This window comes from Bos mutus, chromosome 17 (genome assembly GCF_027580195.1).
Source record: "Bos mutus isolate GX-2022 chromosome 17, NWIPB_WYAK_1.1, whole genome shotgun sequence".
Lineage (NCBI taxonomy): Eukaryota > Metazoa > Chordata > Mammalia > Artiodactyla > Bovidae > Bos > Bos mutus.
This window is the reverse complement of record NC_091633.1, coordinates 2,148,137-2,163,933: the sequence shown is the minus strand read 5'-3', so window position 1 is coordinate 2,163,933 and position 15,797 is coordinate 2,148,137. Positions and strand designations below refer to the sequence as shown.

The following is a 15,797-nucleotide window of genomic DNA, read 5'->3' as shown; positions in this document are numbered from 1 at the left end:
CTGCACCCGGGGCCGAACACCCAGAGTTGGAGGGTGAAGGGGTCAGGTGGTCATCAGTCCCCACCCTCTTCCCAGAAAGAGAGGAGGGGAGGAGCCCCCAGAGCCCACCCCGTGAACCCCTCCAGCTCTCCTCAGCCTGCGCCTGCTCCTCCTCATCTCTTTGCTCAGAGCCTGCCCTCCCGCTCCCCTCATTCATGACTTTCCTCCCAATTCTGGGCCTCGCTCTTTCTACAACATACACTGTTGGCCTCCACAGTGATGACCAAGCTCATGCTCTTAGAAAGTCATGAACGAGTTTCCAGATCTTCCTGAAACACTCACTTCCTCATCCCCCTCCTTGAACATCTCTAACCCTTGCTTCCCGAGAAGCCTCAGGTTTCTGGCTCTCAGGTTTGACCCCAGCTCGACCCCTCCCTGTTCCACCCCTGGTTCCCCCTCATTTCCCAGGGGACCCAGTGATGCCCACCCAGCAGCTGATTTATCCCGTGAACGTTCACACTCTGTCCCGTGTGCCCATCGAGTCAGGAGTCAGGAGGGGAGAGAAACCCTGACACCTGACACCTGAAATGATTCCTGGCTGAGGAGTGTCTGTGCTCAGCTGCTGTGGGACTGACTTTATGCACAGTGAGCCCGGGAGAAGCTGCTGGGGCCCTGGGCTGGGAAAGCAGACCCTGTCCTGGGGCTCTGCCCTGGGGCCGTGACTGCTGCTCTGTCTGGACCACACCTAAGTCAGGTTTGATCCCCATGATCACGTCTGAGATTCCTGAGAACAACTGATCTGTCTTGTCATGTCCTGTCCCTCATCTCAGATCTGAGACCGACCCATGGCTCTGATAACTCAGCCTGCCCTGTTTCACAGAGAGAACGTCCTGCTAAGACATGAAAATCCTTTGGAGATGCTTGTCACAGAGTCTTTAAAATGATCTTATTTAAAGAACAGAATCTAAAAGGAAAATTATGTTTTAGAAATAGTACCATGGCAATGCAAAAAATTAAAACAGAGCCAGAGTCGGACACAACTTTGTGGACTGAACCACAACATTTTCTTCAGTTAAATTTAGGCATCTATTTTAAGTGATGACCTTAGATTTTCACTACTCCATGATCACATTTTGGTTCATTGAAAATCTCAAAATCACACATCCACTGTGTAACACTCACATGCACTACAGGGTAAGCTACAGTTGGCTGCTGTTTTCCAACCAAACACATCCTGAAGGTATAATTTCAAGACCAGTTTTGGGAATGTTGACTCTAAGAGCTCTATCACCAGGTCAGGATGGATGTTTGGCCAGGACACCAGGGGGCGTTCCAAGGCCTTTCCTGAGTGTCTGGAGGGGTGAGAGCTGAGATGAGTCCCCTGGTACTTCCTGGTGCTTTCTGCTCAGGGTTCCCAGCTGTGACCTCCCACCCCCAAGCCCCACACATCCCCTCCTCAGATCACACACTGGTCTCCCTCAGGCACAGGAAGCTGACCCAGGTCCCAGAGGTGATCAGAGCATTGTGGGGTTGGAGGGGAGGACAGTCATTTGCATGAAAGGCCCTGCCCCCTCTCAGGGTATGAAGAGGGGAAGGAGCGGTGTGGGGACGCTCTGTTCTGCTGTGGGGCCACAGACGGCAGGACGCCCTGACATGTCCACCATGGCCTGGTCCCCTCTGCTCCTCACGCTGGTCGCTCTCTGCACAGGTGACTGGATGGGGGGACAGGGGAGGGGCCCTGGGAAGACACAAACATGCTGTGCTCCTGCTCTCATGTCTTGACCCCCGAGTCACCATCTCTGTCTCTCGCCCTTCCAGCATCCTGGGCCCAGGCTGTGCTGACTCAGCCATCATCCGTGTCCGGGTCCCTGGGCCAGAGTGTCTCCATCACCTGCTCTGGAAGCAGCAGCAATGTTGGAAATGGATATGTGAGCTGGTACCAACAGATCCCAGGATCGGCCCCCAGAACCCTCATCTATGGTTCGACCAGTCGAGCCTCGGGGGTCCCCGACCGATTCTCCGGCTCCAGGTCTGGGAACACAGCCACCCTGACCATCAGCTCGCTCCAGGCTGAGGACGAGGCAGATTATTTCTGTGCATCTGCTGAGGATAGTAGTAGTAATGCCACAGTGCTCCAGGCCAGGGGGGAAGTGAGACAAAAACCTGCCCTCCCCTCAAGTCACGGGCCTCCCTGGGCTGAAGCATCTTCTGCCAATGCAGACACTTCTGTTGTTTGTTTGATTTAAAACGGGGTCTGAGCCCCACACCAGGAAATTGGTCTGGGAAACCCTTTCAGTTCTTCTTCATTCTGACCCCTCACCAAGGCTTTGCTTTTGGCAACCACATTTTATATGAATATCTGAAGTTGAGCAGAAGGACCTGAATGCCAGAGGCAGGTCCTGGCGGACAGAGTCCATGACGGTCATGTCAGAACCAGAGAGACAGTGTCCAGCTGTGTCTGATTCAGGACGTTTAGCTCCTTGGCTGGCCCTGGGCTGAGCTGAGGCCCAGGCTGCTGCTCCTGCCTTTCCTGTGACCGCCTCTCACCATGTCCAATGAAGATCAGGTAACGGTCATAAGGGTTTCTCAACCAGAGATGAAACAGGAGCCCAGACAAGGATGAGATTCCCATTTATAAGCATAATCTTTTATATCAAACATTTATTATAGAAAGATTATAAAATTAGACTAAAAACATCTTTATATATCTGAGTCAAAAAGAAGTACTATGAGAACCATGATGAAGGGTAAATGAGAACCCCTGGAAGTGACCAAGAAGAGATTTGTTGTACCTGAGAGCCTCCCTCTTCTCTTTGCAAAGAGAGAAATAAGAACAGAGCCATGTAGTCAGCTGGGAAGGCTCCGGGAGGCCTTGCAAATTCAACCTTGACTACCTATCAACCTGGGAAGGAAACTCAGACAGAATCATGACCAGGCACAACCCCCCGGGAATGCTGGGTTTTTGAACCCTGGAAATTCAGGTTCGGGTGGTTGTGTTATGGCAGTGAACCCACGAGCTCGGCGGAGCAAACTCAGACATCAGGGAATCCTGAAATTCTTAAGTGTATCAGCATACCATTCAGGGGTCTGAGGTCATTCAGTTCAGTTCAGTTCAGTTCAGTCACTTAGTCATGTCCGACTCTTTGCGACCCCATGATCGCATCACGCCAGGCCTCCCTGTCCATCACCAACTCCCAGAGTCCACCCAAACACATGTGCATCTAGTAGGTGATGCCATCCAGCCATCTCATCCTCTGTCGTCCCCTTCTCTTCCTGCCCCCAATCCCTCCAAGCATCAGGGTCTTTTCCAATGAATCAGTGCTTCGCCTGAGGTGGCCAAAGTATTGGAGTTTCAGCTTCAGCATCGTTCATTCCAATGCACACCCAGGACTGGTCTCCTTTAGGATGGACTGGTTGGATCTCTCATTAGGTACCTGGAAAAATCAATGACCAGGCCCAAACTAGATGAAGGCGACTCATTCTACTGCCCTGGGCGGTGACATCAGGAAGACCCAGCTGCAAGTGTGAGAAAGCCCTTCCAGGAGGCTGTGGTGTGAAGTGGGGGAGGAGGAGGTCTGAGTCCAGCAGGGGGCGCTGTGGGCCTGGTCCGGAGAGATCAGGGTCCTGGCCAGGCAGGCTGGCACCTCCTGTGTTGGCTCTTGCCCACGTGGGCAGGAGGGTCCTCACTGGAGGGTGACGTCCTGAACCTGGGCTCCCAGGGGACACAGCAGCTCTCAGCTCAGAGCCACAGGCTTGCCTCTCAGTTCCTGCTGCTCTGTCGTGGGGTCAGTGCCCAGGCCTGCCACCCAAACAAGGACAGAGGGACGGTCATACAACATAAATGAACTTCCTTCAGGAACCTCGACCTCCGGGGATACCTGGACAGGGGATGAGAGACCCCTGCAGAGGCTGCCCCATTGCCCACAGAACGCCCGGGTGTTCCCCGTGGAAGAGGGATGCAGGCAAGGACCCTCTGTCACCATCGGTGTCATTTAAACATGTTCCCTGTTGGGTTATTTGGCAATTTCAACATTTTGAATTGAACAATGGAGAGTGATATTATGTCACTTTTTGTGATTCCCTTACTCGTTCCTTCCCGTTTTATTAATACACTTGTGACATGAAATATATGAAACCAAAAGTTCAGCAAACTGTCATCAATATGTTCATATAATAAGAAAAGAATTCAGTAGGAATATATATTTTTCACCTCTATGAGCTGAGGTTCTCAAACACCTCTGACAAAAATCATGTGAATTTTATTAAAAAGCTACTTTAGCAGCAATTCCAATATGAATACAAATAAGAAGAGCATTTACATTTTTATGTCAAAGAAACAAGAATGAACAAGACTTTCCCGTCTCTTCCACACACGTTAACGTGAGGTGTCTGAGCTCCTTCTCCTCCTCGTTGCCCCCACACCCCTCCTCCGTCCCGGGTCCATCGGCTCCACCCAGAACCACAGGGAAGGGAGTTTTACAAGGTCCATGATGCTCACCACACCTACCTGTCCACACACCATGTTTTTCTATTTCTGATGATGAAACATGTGTCCCAACTTTGTTGGAAATGAACTTGCCAGCTGTCATAATTGCATGACGAGATGGTGACCTTTACCCGTGAAACCCACAGTTCTATTGAAGGTACTCCACGTGGTCATGGCTGTTTACAGCACAGGACGCTGTCACCCTAAGCCTGCCCATGTGGCTCCGCATGCCACTCCCCACCTCCCATCCTGGTCTCCCCAGCGCTGGGACTAGAGACAGCTTAAAAGAGTGCTTCAAGGGCCACCCCTCACCCTTCACAGCAGACGCAGGCTCCGGGATTTCCTGCTCGGCTCAGGGCTGGAGGAAGGACAGCACCGCACAGACGGGACTCAGGGTTCCCTGAGAAGACGGAGAGTATTCTAAAGACAGGCTCAGGTGTGGAAAGGCTGGATTATTGGGGCAAGAGAGGAAGACTTAGGACAAGGAAATGGCAACCCACCCCAGTATTCTTGCCTAGAGAATCGCGTGGACAGAGGAGCCTGTCCATGGGGTCACACAGAGTCGGGCACGACTGAAGTGACTTAGCATGGGTGCGTGCATGCACTGGAGAAGGAAATGGCAACCCACTCCAACGTTCTTGCCTGGAGAGTCCCAGGGATGGAGGAGCCTGGGGGCTGCCGTCTTTGGGTCATACAGAGTCGGACATGACTGAAGCAACCTGGCAGCAGCAGCAATAGCAACAGACCAACATGGTCCCCTGAGCTGGCCCTGCTCCCGGGCTCAGCAGCCTGAGTTGGACGTGACAGCAGGTGCTTCCTCTCAAAGGACAGACTCAGACCCGCGGCCCCCAGGCCTCCTCCTGGGAGAGAAGCTGCACACGGGGCCGAGCACCCGGAATTGGAGGGTGAAGGGGTCAGGTGGTCATCAGTCCCCACCCTCTTCCCAGAAACAGAGGAGGGGAGGAGCCCCCAGAGCCCACTCCATGCACCCCTCCCGCTCCCCTCATTCATGACTTTCCTCCCAATTCTGGGCCCCTTCTTTTCTACAGACCTACACTGTTGATCTCCATGGTCATGACCCAGCTCAGTCTGTCAGAAGATCGTGGACATGTTTCCAAATCTTTCTGAAATTTACACTCACTTCCTCGGCCCCTCCTTGAACCTCTCTAACCCTTCCTTTCCAAGAAGCCTCAGGTCTCTGGTTCTCAGATGTGACCCCTACTCGTCCCCTCCCTGTTCCTCCCCAGGTTCCCCTTGTTTCCCAGGGGATCCATGAACCCCTCTAGTAGCCGATTTATTCCCTGAGACCTCACACTCCGTCCTGTGTGCCCATTGAGTGAGGAATCAGGAGGGGAGAGAAACCCTGTCCTGAGACCTGGGAAATGATTCCTGGCTGAGGAGTGTCTGTGCTCAGCTGCTGTGGGACTGATTTTATGCACAGTGAGCCCGGGAGAAGCTGCTGGGGCCCTGGGCTGGGAAAGCAGACCCTGTGGGCTCTGCCCCCGGGGCCGTGACTGCTGCTCTGTCTGACCATGTCTATGGTCCCGTCTGAGGTTCCTGAGAACAGCTGATCTGCCTTGTCTTGTCCTGTGTCTCATCTCAGATCTGAGACCGAGCGATGGCTCTGATAACTCAGCCTGCCCTGTTTCACAGAGAGAACGTCCTGCTACGACATAAAATCCCCCAGTGGAGATGCCATACATGTCAGAAAGTCTTTAAAATTATCTTACTTAAAGAACAGAGGCTACAAGGAAAATTATGTTTTAGAAATACTACCATGGGAATGCAGAATTAAACCAGAGCCAGAGTTGGACACAGCTTAGTGACTTAACAACAACATTTTCTTCAGTTAAATTTAGGCATCTATTTTAAGTGAGGCCCTTAGATTTTTACTACTCCATGATCACATTTTGGTTCATTGAAAATCTCAGAATCACACATCCACTGTGTAACACTCACATGCACTATAGGGTAAGCTACAGTTGGCTGTTGTTTTCCAAGCAAACACATCCTGAAGGTATAATTACAAAACCAGTTTTGGGAAAGTTGGCTGTTAAGAGCTCTGATCACCAGGTCAGGATGTGTGTTTGGCCAGGACACCAGGGGCATTCCAAGGCCTTTCCTGAGTGTCTGGAGGGGTGAGAGCAGAGAGCCAGCCCTCTGGTACTTCCTGATGCTTTGCTGGGTCAGGGTGGGGCTTTGAGGTGCTCAAAGTTCATGAGCTGGAGACATCCCCTCAGGAGTCCCCTCTACAGCACAAGCAAATCCTGGGAGCCTGGACCCCCATAACCCAGCCTCCCAGATCACACACTTTACGGGGCTGTCCTCAGGCACCTCTTTGGGAGAAGGAGTTAAATGCCGAGCTCCAGGTCCCCTGCCCTTGTGATAAGACTGTTTGAACCAAACTCCTCTGAAGGTGGGACAGGGGTTGACAGGGAGGACACATGTGATTGTCATTTCCCAACCGTGAAGGCACCCCTCTGCTGTAAACCTTCTAAAAACAGGTTCCACTAGAAAAGTTAGAAAACTATTAATATAAGTATAATGAAGATTAGAAAATTGTATCATTTGTTGAGCCAATGTTTGTTGCTAAGTCTCAAGACATCCCCTGCCCAAATTACTGAATATATAGAAGAAATAAGTATTAACCTTTGATATTAATCACAGACCTTAGGCTAAGAAATTTTTTTCCTGACAAAACCCCACTACACCCTCACCTGGGGAATCCTTTATTTGGGTGGCGGGAACTTCTAATCAGCCCTGGAGAAATCCTGATTGACTGACCAGCTGTCACAGGTGACTGGATTGGCAGGCCCCCTGGCCAGGGAGATGGGACCTCTGGGACTGAAGCACCTGACTTTGACAGGACTGCCCTGACTTTGCCATCTCAGTGTATAAAAGGAGACCATGGAAAATAAAGAATTCCCCGGGATCAGTTTCTCCAAATACTGGTCTCCCCATGTCAAGCTCTCTCACCCTGAGTCACCTCTGGCTGAGTCAGTCATCTGGAGCTGATGGGCCCCTCCATGTCTCCCACCGTGGACATTCCCCGAGCGCGTCCCTGGGCCCTAAGATCCAGGCCTCAGTGGTCTCTCTCCTCTCGGAGAGGGACTTAGAGCCCCAGCAGCCTGGGAGGCCTTGGACAGCTCTGAGTGGTGCAAACTTCTTGTCTTGAAGTTTTATTGGTCTCCCCAGGTCACCAAGCTACAAAGCCTCTTTTCTCCACTGAATTTTCCTACTGAGCCCTTATTCTAGACTCTTTATATCTTTCATCTAATTGAAGCTGTGCTGATCCTGTCACTACGCCAGTGCCCAGAGCAGGGAGGAGGATCTGTCCCTGAGGGCTTGATCATACCCTGGATGCATCTGGGCCTGGTCTCCAGGCTCTCATCGGCAGTTTTGAGCGGTGGTGTCCCACCCACCCCCAGCCCCACGCATCCCTGACCCAGATCACACACTAATCTCCCTCAGGCACAGGAAGCTGACCCAGGTCCCAGAGGTGATCAGAGCATTCTGGGGGTTGGAGGGGAGCACGGTCATTTGCATGAAAGGCCCCTCCCCTTCTCAAGGAATGAAGAGGGGAAGGAGCCCTGTGGGGACACTCTGCTAAGCTGTGGGGCCACAGAAGGCAGGACACCCTGACATGTCCACCATGGCCTGGTCCCCTCTGCAGCCTGGTCGCTCTCTGCACAGGTGACTGGATGTGGGGACAGGGGAAGGGCCCTGGGAAGACTCACAGGCCCTGCTCCCTGCTCTCATGTCTGGACCCCCGAGTCACCATGTCTGTCTCTCCCCCTTCCAGGATCCTGGGCCCAGGCTGTGCTGACTCAGCAGCCCTCTGTTTCCGGGTCCCTGGGCCAGAGGGTGTCCATCTCCTGCTCTGGAAGCAGCAGCAACATTGGGCATGGTTATGGTACCTGGTACCAACAGATCCCAGGATCGGCCCCCAGAATGCTCATCTATGGTGCGACCAGTCGAGCCTCGGGGGTCCCCGACCGATTCTCCGGCTCCAGGTCTGGCAACACAGCGACTCTGACCATCAGCTCGCTCCAGGCTGAGGACGAGGCGGATTATTACTGTGCAGCTTATGACAGTAGTAGCGGTGGTCCCACAGGGCTTCAGGCCAGGGGGGAAGTGAGACAAAAACCTGCTGCCTCTCAGAGTCGGGGCTCTGCGGGCAGAAACATCCTGTGCAAAGGCAGCCGCTTCATTTTTTGTTTGGCCTAAGACTGTGCTCAGTCATACCATGGAACTTGGTCCAGAAAAATCTGTTCACATCTTTGTTAATTCACCTCTTTTCCAGCTTTCCTTTGCAGCAAAACATTGTCTGATTTTCTCAAATTGAGCAGAAGTCCCCAGTGCCAGGGCCAGGTGCCCTGGGGTCAGAGTCCATGATGGGTCAGGTCAGAACCAGAGGAACGCAGTACAGTTCTGTCTGACTCTGGGTGCATCAGTGCATAAAGTATGTGTCCTGGTCCCAGCAGCTCTCCTTCTCTCTGAGGCTAGTAGTGGACGCAGAGGGGTCCCTGCTTGGTTCCCTGGCCTCAAGACTGGTGTTCAGGCTCCTTGGCCATCACTGGGCTGAGCTGCGGCCCAGGATGCTGCTCCTGCCTTTCCTGTGACAGCCTCTCAGGCTCACCCAGGGCTCCAGGCTCCTGGCCAGGCAGCCTGCGAACCTCCTCCACTGGCCTTTGCCCACGTGGGAAGCAGGGTGCTCCCTGGAGAGTGACTTTCCTGCACCTGGGCCCCAGGGGACATGAGCACTCTCAGCTGTGAGCAACAGTCTTGCCTCTTACTTCCGCCTCTCTATCCGGGGGGTCAGTGCCTAGACCTGAGGTCCAGGCTAGGATGGATGGGAAGTTGCACAACAAAAATGTCAGTAAACTTGACCTGCAGTGATACCTGGACAGAGGATAAGAGACCCAAGGGAGGGACTTTCTCCATGTCAACAACTTCGCCTCAAGAGCAGGGTCCTGGGGGCCCTCCTCCACGACCTGGACCCCTCCCTGCCAGGGTCCAGCCCCGGGGGATCCAGGGAATTCGAAGCGGGGACGGCATTGGCGAGGATCAGGAAACAATTGCTTAATTAAATGTTAATTAAGAATATAAAGAGTAATAGAATAAGGATAGCTCAGCAGGAAAATTCAGTGGAGAAAAGAGGCTGAAATAAGGATAGCTCAGTGAGGAAATTCAGTGGAGAAAAGAGGCTGAATGATTCAGCCAGAAGGTGAGAGAAAGAACGACATGGAGAGACCAAGTTTCGGTGAACAAGGCCCGCACTTTATTTTCCAAAGTAGATTTATACCTTAAGTTATGCATAGAGGATAATGGGGGAAGGGGTAGAGTCATGCAGTAAGCCAGACTTTCTTCCTGCAAACTTATCATATGCAAAAGCTTAGGCGATTTGCATCATCTTCTGGCCAAGAGGCCTGTTAACATTTTAAGAAACTTATTTTTCTCTAAAAGTGATTATTCTAAAGTCAGGCACCACCCTCCAAAAGCATTAGATAAAGTTGCATTCCTATAGGGCAAAGTTGTAGTGGGCTATAACAAGAAAAGAATTAACTCAAGGGTCCAAGGTTACAAACATTAAAGCTACTACTTACACCAATTATATTAATCAATACACTGCCAGGGACACAGCAGGTAAGGGATATGGAAACTTAGCAGCAAACATTGGCCCAACAAGTGAAAAACCCTTCACCAATACAATTTCTAATCAATCTTTTAACTGCTCAAAGGAATCTGTATTTAGACAGTTTAGAACATCTCATGCCTCTCACAGTTGGGAGGCTCTGAACAATCACATGTGGCCGGAAAAACCTATTCAGGCAGGCTAGAGGATTTCCAAAGGAGTTTGTAGGTTGAAACACTATCACACCCAGGAACTTTATTAACTGGAGCTATAAGTTAACTCTTTTTCCAGAGAGAGGTAGTGGGGGACAGCCCCCTGTAAAGTCAGAGGTGTAGGTGAGAGCACAAAGCGGAAAGTAGGCAGACTCTGGTTTTGGGGGTAGATGCTCGAGAATTTCCAGGGGGACTCCTGAGGCTCAATCCCGCCTTTGTGTATGTGGAGCCTCCTTCCTCATGACCTTTGCCATGGGCGGAGCTTCTCACGCAGGCTCCCGGCACCTCCCTTGGTGTCCTCACTCCTGAACCAAGACTGTCCTTTAGGGAAAGTGACGGGATGTGGGTTTGGAGGCCTTTGCCCTGCCTTGCGCTCCTGGCATCTGGGCACAAGGCATGGGGCATCCATGCTTCCTGTCACCTTCTCACCCTCCTTCAAGGGTGGTGCTGATGGTTCTGTCCTTTACCAGTTCCTCTCGTCACCTATCTTCCTGTGTTTCCCTACACAATCATCCATGCATTGGAATAATAGGAAAAGGATTTAGTACGAACATTTCATTTGATATGAGATGAATCTCATAAACACATCTTGAGAAAAGAAAATAACCGTATGAATTTTATTAAACAGCTAATGTACCAGAACATCTAATCTGAATACAATACCATAATTTTACTTTACATTGATTAGCATTATTTTTGTCCCTTAATTTTCCCAATTAATGGAGACATTAAGTCCTCCTGCACGAAATTACGTGTATGTAAATGAGTATGTACTAGAAATACTACAATTGTGTCTAGGTGTTTCTATTTTTACATTCATTTTATTATTGATTCTAAATTTATTTTTTAATACATCTTAATATAAAATGTAGATGAAAAAAATAACATTTGGTATCAGTTTCAACTTTTTAAATTTGGTATTGGAATTTTTTGCTAACTTTCTGATTACAAGATTTTGATCAATATTTAATGTTAGTGGTTTGTAATTTTTCCTCTTATATATTTTATCAGGTATCTGTACAAGTTTTAACTAATTCTTAATTCTTTAATTCTTAAAGAACTAGGAAATATATATCTTTTGTAATGTTTTTAAAAAGACATTCATACAGTGCAAATCAATTAGAACAATGTAGTGGCTCAAGTTTGTTACATATTTCATGTGAGTAAATACATATTATGTCTTTTTGTGGATTAATTCCATAGTAAAATTTCCATCTTTTTCTAAGGAAATTAATCTTCCTACTTGTTTTCTCTACTAGACCCACCATCATCGTAGAAAAGTGTGCATTTTACCTCAATTCTAGAGGTTATTTTTGTTTGCTAAGTCGCTTCAGTCGTGTCCGACTCTGTGCAACCCATACGGCAGCCCACCAGGCTCCCCCGTCCCTGGATTCTCCAGGCAAGAACACTGGAGTGGGTTGCCATTTCCTTCTCCAACGCAGGAAAGTGAAAAGTGAAAGTGAAGTCGCTCAGTCGTGCCTGACTTTTAGTGACCCCATGGATTGCAGCCTACCAGGCTCCTCCATCCATGGGATTTTCCAGGCAAGAGTACTGGAGTGGGGTGCCATTGCCTTCTCCATATTTTTGTTGTTGTTGTTTAGTTTTGCCTTTTATTTCCCACATATTACCAGCAGGTGGCTATGTAGGACTGCCCTGGAGTCCAGGCACAGCTGCTCAGAGAGCACTCTCAGTTCAGGAGCTGGGCTGGGGGCGGGGCTGAGCTCCTGGGGGGACTCAGCAGTGTGTCCACTCTGGCTGAAGAGTCCCCTGAGCAGGAATGTGTGTGGTCTCGGCAGGGGCTTCCTCCAGGGCCTCCCAAGAGGGAACTCCCCTCCACCCCGTGAGTCTGGGCTGTGAGCTGAGCTCCAGCAGCAGGACTCAGGGAGGGGCTGGGCAGGCCCTGGGTGGACCCCTATTTGCATGGCAACCCTCCTCTGGCAGAGGCTGGGGGAGAACAGGAGGCCTGGGGCAGCCCAGCCCCACTGTGGGGACCAGGGTCCTGTGAGCACCGTGGCCTGGACTCCTCTCCTCTCCTGTTCCTCTCTCACTGCTCAGGTAGGGACGGGCCCGGGCACCAGGGCTCAGTCCCCAGCCTCATCAGCCCCTGGGGCACAGACTCTGGGAACTTTCCTGCAGCTCCTGCCCCATCTCCCGTGTCTGTGTCTGCAGGTTCCCTCTCCCAGCGTGTGCTGACTCAGCCGGCCTCCCCCTCTGCGTCTCTGGGAGCATCAGCCAGACTCCCAGACTGCACCCTGAACAGTGGGTCTATGTTGGTGGCTAGCAAATGTCCTGTTTCCAACAGAAGCCAGGGAGCCCTCCCCAGGACCTCCTGATGTTCAAGTCAGACTCGGATAAGCCCCAGGGCTCCGGGGTCCCCAGTCACTTCTCTGGATCCAAGGCTGCCTCAGCCAATGCAGGGCCCCCGTTCGTCTCTGGGCTGCAGCCTGAGGCTGAGGCTGATTATAACTGCTACTGTCCCCAAAACACTGCATTCACCCGGTGCTGCAGGCCCACGGCGGCCCTGTGCCCTCCCTCACGCAGCTGCCACTGCTGCTCGGACTGGACCGTGTCTAACTCCGGTTAACCTCCTGTGGTCACTGCTGAGCTTCCAGAGAACAGCAGATCTGACCTGCATGTACTGCCCCTCATCTCAGATCTGAGACTCACCCACGGCTCTGACCGCTCAGACTGCCATGTTCTAACACACACCTTCCTCATCAGAATAAAACTCCTGCAGTGCAGATGCTGTAAGTGGCAGAAAGAGGCTGGTTCCTGCTCTGCTTCACTCAGACCCCCCAAAATTAATAATGCAAATATCCGTGTAAAAATTAAGTTTTACTTCATTTAATAAAAATTTTCAGAAGATTCACCTTGTGTCATTTATTTAATATTTTCTTAATAAGAAAATAAACTTACAAAGATGATTATATTTCACATATGGAACTCTTGTCAATGAAAAATTGAAATAAGCATAGATTGTCCTTCAATTAAACTCATGCACGTATTTAAAGTAATGGCCTTAGAATTTTCACTAATCCATTGACATATTTTCCTACATTTACCGTCTCAGGGAATTCCCAGGTGGTCCAGTGGCTAAGACTCCGTGTTCCCAGTGCAGTCAGCCTGGTTTCATCCCTGGTCGGAGAACTAGATCCCACAAGCCACAACTAAGACAGCTCCCAGACAAACAGATAAATAAATATTTATAAAAGTCTCAAAGTCACACCTACAGTGTAACACACTCGTGCAGTGCAGGACAGACTACAGTCGGGCCATTCCTCTCCAGCCAAGCTTTCCCTGAACTGTATCTTCTCGGACCCACTGATTGGGATGGGGTCCTACCACCCACCACATATCAGGCTCCCTGGGAAAAGACTCTGTTCAGGGCCTTTCAGAGTCTCAACAAAAAGTGCGATGAGTATTACAGCCCTGCTCCCTGCAGCCTGTGCCCTGTGCCTGCAGGAGAGACGCCCAGGAGGGGTCACTTCATAATAGAGGACACAGCGATGGGGGTCCACTGTGTGGAAAGCTTCACACACAGTAAAGATCCAGACATTTAGGGATCCAGAGTCACATCCCCGGCCTCTCCCCTACACCTTCCCACCTCAACAGAGAAGAGGCCCCTCCTCCTCACGGCTGAGGGGACACACAGAGGAAGCAGGGCTCTGGCCACCAGGGAGGGGACACACAGAGGAGGGACCCGCTATCCTGCCCAGAAGGGGATGGGCCTCCCCAGGGCCAGCACTGCCTGACCTGATCCTGATGCGAGAGGAACTTGTGCCCCAGAAGCCCTCTCAGTCCTGACCCTGAGCAGCCCAGGGAGCCATGGACAGACTCAGTCTTAGGGGCCTGAGGGGAGCACACAGGGGTCCCTGAGGTCACAGCGGATACAGAGGAGGCCCCTGAACGAGCTCTGAGGCGGGGACAGTGCACAGAGCAGGTCAGGAGCTGTCCCCTGAGGGCTCTGGTCACCAGGTCACAGGAAGCGTGTCTGGGCCTGGACAGCAGGGGGCGCTCGAGGGCCATTCCTGAGGTGGTTAGTGGGGTGAGAGTGGGGCCCAGGCCCTGACCCTGTCAGGCAACCACTGCTCAGGGCTCCTCGATGGAACCTCCCACACCTGGGCCCCAAGAGCCCCGCCCCAGTCCACACTCTGCCCTCCTCAAGCACAGGGACCTGACCCGGGGCCCAGGGAGGGGTCAGAGAGCTGGGGGGGTCAGAGAGCTAAGGGGTGGGGGCAGAGAGCTGGGCGGGGTCAGAGAGCTAGGGGCGTGATTTGCATGAAAGGCCTCGCCCCCTCTCAGGGTATGAAGAGGGGAAAGAGCGCTGTGGGGACACTCTGCTCAGCTGTGGGGCCACAGAAGGCAGGACGCCCTGACCGTGTGCACCATGGCCTGGTCCCCTCTGCTCCTCACCCTGGTCGCTCTCTGCACAGGTGACTGGATGCGGGGATAGGGGATGGGCCCTGGGAAGACACACGGTCCCTGCTCCCTGCTCTCGTGTCTGGACCCCAGAGTCACCATCTCTGTCTCTCCCCCTTCCAGGATCCTGGGCCCAGGCTGTGCTGACTCAGCCGCCCTCCGTGTCCGGGTCCCTGGGCCAGACGGTCACCATCTCCTGCACCGGAAGCAGCAACAACATCGGGATTTTGGGTGTGAGCTGGTACCAACAGCTCCAAGGATCGGCCCCCAGAACCCTGATCTATATTAGTAACCAACGACCCTCGGGGGTCCCCGACCGATTCTCTGGCACCAAGTCCGGCAACACAGGCACCCTGACCATCGCTTCGCTCCAGGCTGAGGACGAGGCTGATTATTACTGTGCGTCTGCTGACCTCAGTCTTAATACTCCCACAGTGCTCCAGGCCAGGAGGGAAGTGCGACAAAAACCTGCTCTCCTCTCACAGTCGGGGCTCTGGGGGCAGAAACATCCTCTGCAAAGGCAGCCGCTTCATTTGATGTTTGGCCTAAAACTGTGCTCAGTCATACCACGGAACTTGGTCCAGAAAAATCTGTTCACATCTTTCTTAATTCACCCCTTCTCCAGCTTTCCTTTGCAGCAAAACATTGTCTGATTTTCTCAACTTGAGCAGAAATCCCCAGTACCAGGGCCAGGTGCCCTGGGGTCAGAGTCCATGATGGGTCAGGTCAGAACCAGAGGAACACAGTACAGTTCTGTCTGACTCTGGACTCATCAGAGCATCCAGTATGTGTCCTGGTCCCAGCAGCTCTCCTTCTCTCTGAGGCTAGTAGTGGACGCAGGGGGTCCCTGCTTGGTTCCCTGGCCTCAAGCCTGGCGTTCAGGCTCCTTGGCCATCACTGGGCTAAGCTGAGGCCCAGGATGCTGCTCCTGCCTTTCCTGTGACAGCCTCTCAGGCTCACCCAGGGCTCCAGGGTCCTGGCCAGGCAGCCTGGGAACCTCCTCCACTGGCCTTTGCCCACATGGGAAGCAGGGTGCTCCCTGGAGAGTGACTTTCCTGCGCCTGGG

The 15,797-nt window shown here is 52.1% G+C and overlaps 1 protein-coding gene and 1 long non-coding RNA gene across 2 annotated transcripts; both read left to right on the top strand.

The window, feature by feature from the left end:
- The first annotated feature begins 8,073 nt into the window (after positions 1 to 8,073).
- On the top strand, positions 8,074 to 8,561 carry LOC102280467 (uncharacterized). The gene is made up of 2 exons (XR_011467367.1): positions 8,074 to 8,158; positions 8,268 to 8,561. It is a non-coding gene; the product is annotated as an uncharacterized lncRNA (long non-coding RNA).
- A 6,042-nt stretch (positions 8,562 to 14,603) lies between these two features.
- On the top strand, positions 14,604 to 15,384 carry LOC102280184 (immunoglobulin lambda variable 1-40). Its single transcript, XM_005909887.2, has 2 exons — positions 14,604 to 14,745; positions 14,855 to 15,384. The coding sequence occupies exons 1-2, from the start codon at positions 14,700 to 14,702 to the stop codon at positions 15,382 to 15,384; spliced, it is 576 nt and encodes a 191-aa protein (XP_005909949.2). The 5' UTR covers positions 14,604 to 14,699.
- The last annotated feature ends 413 nt before the right edge of the window (positions 15,385 to 15,797 follow it).